Source organism: Hevea brasiliensis, chromosome 6, assembly GCF_030052815.1.
Source record: "Hevea brasiliensis isolate MT/VB/25A 57/8 chromosome 6, ASM3005281v1, whole genome shotgun sequence".
Lineage (NCBI taxonomy): Eukaryota > Viridiplantae > Streptophyta > Magnoliopsida > Malpighiales > Euphorbiaceae > Hevea > Hevea brasiliensis.
Genome location: NC_079498.1, coordinates 90,330,985 through 90,337,474, shown reverse-complemented (window position 1 = coordinate 90,337,474; position 6,490 = coordinate 90,330,985). Strand labels below are relative to the sequence as shown.

The 6,490-nt window shown below is 34.3% G+C and overlaps 1 protein-coding gene across 1 annotated transcript; it reads right to left on the bottom strand.

The window, feature by feature from the left end:
• Positions 1–789: 789 nt before the first annotated feature.
• Positions 790–5,662, bottom strand: LOC110654186 (chloroplast protein FOR GROWTH AND FERTILITY 2). Its single transcript, XM_021810094.2, has 2 exons — positions 5,054–5,662; positions 790–1,887 (listed from the first exon to the last, which is right to left on the bottom strand). The coding sequence occupies exons 1-2, from the start codon at positions 5,345–5,347 to the stop codon at positions 1,045–1,047; spliced, it is 1,137 nt and encodes a 378-aa protein (XP_021665786.2). The 5' UTR covers positions 5,348–5,662; the 3' UTR covers positions 790–1,044.
• Between the last annotated feature and the right edge of the window lie 828 nt (positions 5,663–6,490).

Genomic DNA, 6,490 nt, shown 5'->3' with positions numbered 1-6,490 from the left:
TATTATTTTAATTTTTCTATAATTAAAACTTATAATTTTATTTTAATTTAATTTTTAATATTCTATAATTAATATATTTAAAAAAAAATCAATGAAAATTTCAATAGTAATGCTAAATAAACTTCGATAAAGTTCGGATTGTTCAATTTTAAATAGAATAGTGCAGACTGGTACTCTGCATTACTCCATCAGTAAGATAGATCAAACATACTAAGCTCATACTGACGTGATAATGTGCATCCAATGAATATAAAAATTTTAAAAAATTGAAGACAAAATAGAATGTTATCTCCCATAATTAGATTCAAAAGACTTTCTGCAAATCTCTAACAATCCCAAAGCAATTGCACCATAAGAATAAGACTACATCAAATTTTAATCCTTGAAAAAAAAAAAAGAAAAAGAAGAAGAAGAAAAAAAAAGCTACTATGATTTGACCGTCTCAAAATACGTCAGTGCTTTACTCAGTAATTGACAGTTTCGGACATCTGCGCTTCAAACTATAACTATAGTTCAAACCATGTGGATGATTCGATCTTGACTATGATTCAAACGTTTGTCAAACTCTATAAGACACGACTCAACTATTGTAAAATTCGCAACAAGACGCTAGAATCCTGATCAAATGCAACTTTATCCATTACAAAAGGTCAGGTCAGCATGGCAACAACTGTTCTAGCAGTCCCAGATCAAGAGCCCCATAAGAACAGAAAGACTGCGATTGTGTGCCAAGAAGAGTCACATACAAGGACTTAATGAGGGCTACAAGAAGTGTATTGCACCAAATGGTAAAGCAAATCGTTCAATTGAACTCAAATTCTACCACAACTGAAAGACATAGGCTTCACTTGTATATCAAAAATTACAAACTCCAAAAGCAAAATAAGAGAGTGAAGATGATGTTACTCACTGACATAAGATGTTGTGCAGGTTTTTTTTTGGAGGCCTGAAATAAATTGACTATACCTTTCTAAAGATCCTTCTCTTAACACTAAAATGCTGGCTTGCAAATAGGAATCTCGATGCCTGTGTTAGATCGATCGATCAATACAAGTTAAATCCAAAAAACTGGCTAATGATAATGGCCAGGCCAAGGGCAATTGCAATCAGAGATGAAATCCAAGTGAGTTTCTCGGTAATTCTAGGCATTCGATCCTTTAATGCCTGACTACATGAGCCTATAAATACTGTATAGCTTCCCATTGCAACCACAGTCCCCAATAGGAACATGACTAGAAATGCAGCACCAGCCAAGCGCGAAGGCAATGCAAGTGCAGGCAAGACCATCATCAATGCATCTGGTTGCAACCCATGGACAATCCCAGTGGCAAAAGTAGCAAAGCCTATCTTCTTCTTCCCCACTGTTGGGCTTTCTAATGTTTCATAAACACTAACATCACACTCGCCATTTTCAAGGGCAACACATGGGTTTGGGGCTTCTGAAGCTTCCCTAATTCCCATAGCACCAATAACAAGTAGTGTAAAACCAACTATTCTTGTGCCCCAAGTTCTGATAATCTCAATGTGGAGCTGATCCTTTAGCAATAGAAACAACAAGCCAAATATGACCTGACCAGCATCATGGCCACAACCCCAAAGAGCCCCAACAACAGCACTTTCCATTCGGGAACGGCCAATTGAAAGCGGAGCCAAAGCAGCAAGGTGGTCTGGTCCTGACAATGTATGTAAGCAACCAGCAAGGAAACCAGTCCAGGCACTACTTAATAATTCAGTACGCAACAGTTTTGCCCCAACTGCAGCAGCAGCAACAGGACCCCCAGTCTTTGCAGCGGTTTGAAAGGTTGCAAATGCTGGTGAAGCAAAAACTGGGTGGATTAAGAACATGATGACAGCTGAGAGTAATAAAAACGTCCCCAGATTAACTGCCTGCAAAATTTTTAGAATATATGATATTTAATAAGCTCTTCAAACAAAGGTGGAAACCAATGCTAAACCAACCAAAACTTCTTCAACAAAGTTTATCTACAATTCAAACTCATTTGAAATTCTGGAAGTGCTCAAAATGCACTAGGTTTTCTAATATTTCTCACAGTTACTTCCTCTGCTTTAGTCCTAAAAGACTACAGACATTTTAAAATTGCACCAAATTTATCTTGCTTAACCAATTCCAAATTATCACATATGCATAGTAAAGAAAAGGAAAAAAATGTAATGAGTCATCAAATAACAAATTCAGTGCGTGAATATATATATATATATGTGTGTGTGTGTGTGTGTGTGTGTGTGTGTATCAAAGGCCACGTGGTTTCGAACATTAGGAATCTCATGAATGCTTCAAATCATTTTTTCCACTTAACTCAACTAAATTTTTATCCAAAAAATTTGGGATCGGCTATATGGATTCGCTTTCTACACTCTAAACGATTTTGGGTTAAATCCTCATAAATGTGTAATGCTTCTAGGTCATGCTGTACTACTCTCCTCCAAGTCAATTTAGGTCTACCCTTTTTTTCTTTTTATCCTTTAACCTAATGTACTCTACTTGTCTAACTGGAGCCTCCGCATGTATATGCTTTACATGACTAAACCACCTCAATCTCCCTTCTCTCAACTTATTTTCAATTGGCACCACTCCTACCTTTTCTCTAATACTCTCATTACGGACTTTATCTAGTCTAGTATGGCCACTCATCCACCTTAACATTCTCATCTCTGCAACTCTTATCTTAAACGCATACGACTCTTTCAGTGTCCAACACTCACTACCATATAATATAGCCGGTCGTATGGCTATACGGTAAAATTTTTGTTTCAACTTATTGGGAATCTTACGATCACATAAAACTCCCGTTGCACATCTCCACTTCAACAATCCGGCTTTAATCCTATGACTAACATCCTCCTCACATCCCCCATCTACTTGAAGGACTGAGCCTAGATATTTAAGGTGATTACTTTGGGACAATACCACTCCATTCAAACTAACTCCTTCCCTATCACCAGTTTGGCCTTCACTGAACTTGCAATGCATGTATTCTTTCAATGCAACTAGAAAAAAAAAATCGACAATCTAGCTCTACAAGACAAATCAAATACATGTAAATGGGATATGCTAAAGGCACTCATACTGGGGTCACCACACACATTTATCTACATCAAAACAAATAACTTAGACATTCATCCACAAATTAATTTGCTGATGTTAACACAAGTACAACATACAAGCAAAAGCAAAACTGGATACAAATTTGTTTGCTAATGCTTAAAGAAGAAAAACAAAGAGTGGCTGTGTTAAGATAAGACCAATCAAAACATTAGAGATGCCACTAAATGGATATGGCAAATTGAAATCTATTCACTACGTAGCTAGGACTTGAGTAATTGAGTACACCAATCAAGAATACAGGGTTCCTCCACTCATTTATCAATAAATAGGAAGATGGGATGGTATTAATGCAAGTGTTACAGCCTCATGGCGGCTGTGTTAAGATAAGACCAATCAAAACATTAGAGATGCCACTAAATGGGTATGGCAAATTGAAATCAATTAGGACATGAGTAATTGAGTACACCAATCATGAATACAGGGTTCCTCCACTCATTTATCAATAAATAGGAAGATGGGATGGTATTAATGCAAGCGTTGCAGCCTCATGGCTTCAAAGAAGGGAGAGTTATAGAACTTGAACTTCACAAAACCATAAATCTTAGAAAACAGCAGTAACATCAACTTTGGAGAAGGTGAGAAAGAGAACTCTTCATGATTGACCAAAATATACGGTGATAAAATAAATGCATGCACAACCTATTAATTTCTTATTAACATAATTTTAATATTCACAATATCAAAGTCTCATCCACTCTTTCTGTCTCTAGCTATTAGGAGTTAATATCACAATCATTCACCTAGCAACAAAAATTAATAAACAGATAATGGATACTTTACTAAAATTACTCTATCAGTGCCTCCCGTATTTCATCTACCCATTCATTTCTTTTACATAAAAATACGAACACACAAAAAACAATTGAGATCGTTATTTACAATGATAGGACATTTTGGGAAGGACTTTTTTTATAGGAAAGCCTGCAACCAGTAACATGCTATAGAAGGATGAGACAAAGGAGCTAAACTAATTATAGCTAGACAAAGACACTGATTTTATCTCAAGACATGTGTAAGCTCAAACTATCATTCAGACTTACTCATATGCACTATAAGTAAAGACCAAAATCCATCTTTAATTGTGCGATCATTTTAGAAGACCAGAAAAGGATAAGGCGAGTTTCATGGGACTATAAAATAAGATACTGGAAATTGTCAGAAAGAGAGAATTAGAAGTGTCCACTACACATTTATTTCTAGAAAAGTAAGGAGATTTAAGCATTTCATTGTCTATGACAACATGCGATGAGATTTTTGTGATAGTATCTAAAGATGATTTTATAATGCTCTGATAAACTTTATGCATTTATGTTGAAGTAATCCCACCAAGACAGCTCCCTAGGATACAATTTCATAAGAATTAAATAATTCTGGGCAATTCCCATCTAATTCCCCTTTGGACTTCATAAGAATTAAATAATTCTGGGCAATTCCCATCTAATTCCCCTTTGGACTTCTTTTGGACGACAGCGTAATAGCTCTCAGATCTTCTGATACAGGACTGCCAATTCTTAATGCTGGTATTTACAGCAATTCCAAAAAGGACCTCTGTTAAATTGTAATTTGCCCGATGCTCTCTCCAAATTTAACAACCTTTCTTTTCACCATTCAATTTCACCATTCCATTGAATGGTTACAGAATCACCCTCAAAGAAATTTACCAATAATTTGCTTGTCAATCATACTAAGACAATATGGCTATTGAAATCTGAAACCTTTTCTCATACAAGGAAAAATATATATTATTTCCTTGTCATCTGATTAAGTAACATGCAGACCTCAAACGTCAAACATGTCCAATAGAACAATAAACCACAATAATCAAATCATAATAAAACAACAAGAACACATAATTAAAGCACAGAAAGCCACAAAAACACAGGCCTTCGCGCACTAATGACCAAATAATTGAAAGAAGATCAATACCTTTTGTTGCACAGAAGCTCCATTTGCGATCTGTTGGGGAAAATGGGATTTTGGAATTGACCCAGTTCGCGAGTAAACCGGGGGAGGAGATAGAGAGGGCAGTTTAATTGAAGGGGTTGATGGGTTCTCATGACTGCAGGAAACTAAGTTGAGTCTCCTGAACTCAGGGCGTTCTAGAGAGGGAAAACCAAGTTTGGGCAAGTCAAATCGTCGAAGTGGAGGGAGAAATGGGTTGGGTTTAAGGTGGAATTTGAGAATAGGAGTAGGAGAAGAAGAGTGTAGAAGCCTCTCCATGGCCTCTCTCCGTCTTTCTCTCTATGAAACGTAAAGCTTCGGTAGAGGGAGAGAGACAGAGAGGACGAAGGAAGACAACGGACGGGGGGTTGGTGAGGATAGAGCTTTGGCTGATGAGAGTGCTGGCAGAAAAATATAGAATAGGAATGATCCTCTTCTTGTTAGAGCACAAGTTCAATAGTTTACCACCGTTCCCCTGATTATGGCGTAACGAGCCAATGACATGTTTCCAAACAAGTTCAATTTTCTTTCTTTTTCCTTTTCATTGATGGTTGCTTAATCTAGTTTGCCCCAGTGGTTATTCACTCTGGTTCAAATTTTCACTTCAAATTTTCAATAATTTAATAATTTTTATACGTAACTTTCAACTTTATGTCTTTCTGTAACACAAAATTTTCTAAAACTCAATTTTGTCGATGCTATCTTAGGGTTTTTTTTATATATTATTGGAAGAACTGCTGTTGTTATATTAATCAGATAGTGTTAGAAAATAATTTAAAATTAAATTTAATATATTTTAATAATAAAAATATTAAAATAATAAAATAATTTTTTTAATAATATTTAAAATAATATTTTTATTGAAAAAATAATTTTGAACCTCCATGATGATCCCTAAAGTGGAGATTTGATATTCTTTGAATTTATAATAAATTAAATTTAAATAAAAGAAATTTATGATTTAATTACAATGAAGTTAAAAAATGAGATTTCTCCTTTTTCCTTCTCCTTTCTATTCATTTCCCTCCTCTATTTAATATTCAAATAAAAAAATTAAGAGAAATTAATTTTTTTTATTATTTTCTTTTGTTTCCATTTATCTCCATCTAAATAAAGGGTAAAAGAGATAAAAAAAAATAAAAAATATAAAAAAATAAAGAATTTCTAAAAAAAGGCATTGATAAAATTTTGAAATTGATATTTATTTAATTAGTTTATATATTTAAAAATTATTTCATAATTGTTGATCAAGTAATGGCAACTATTACTTGTTTTTTATAATATAATACAAATAAATTATTATAAAATATGTGTGGATTAACTATCAATCCAACTCAAAATCGAAACCAATTAAAGTCATATTAATTAAAATTTGTCTCTAATTTAATTGAATTCAAATCGATTGATCTAATTTTTATTTAA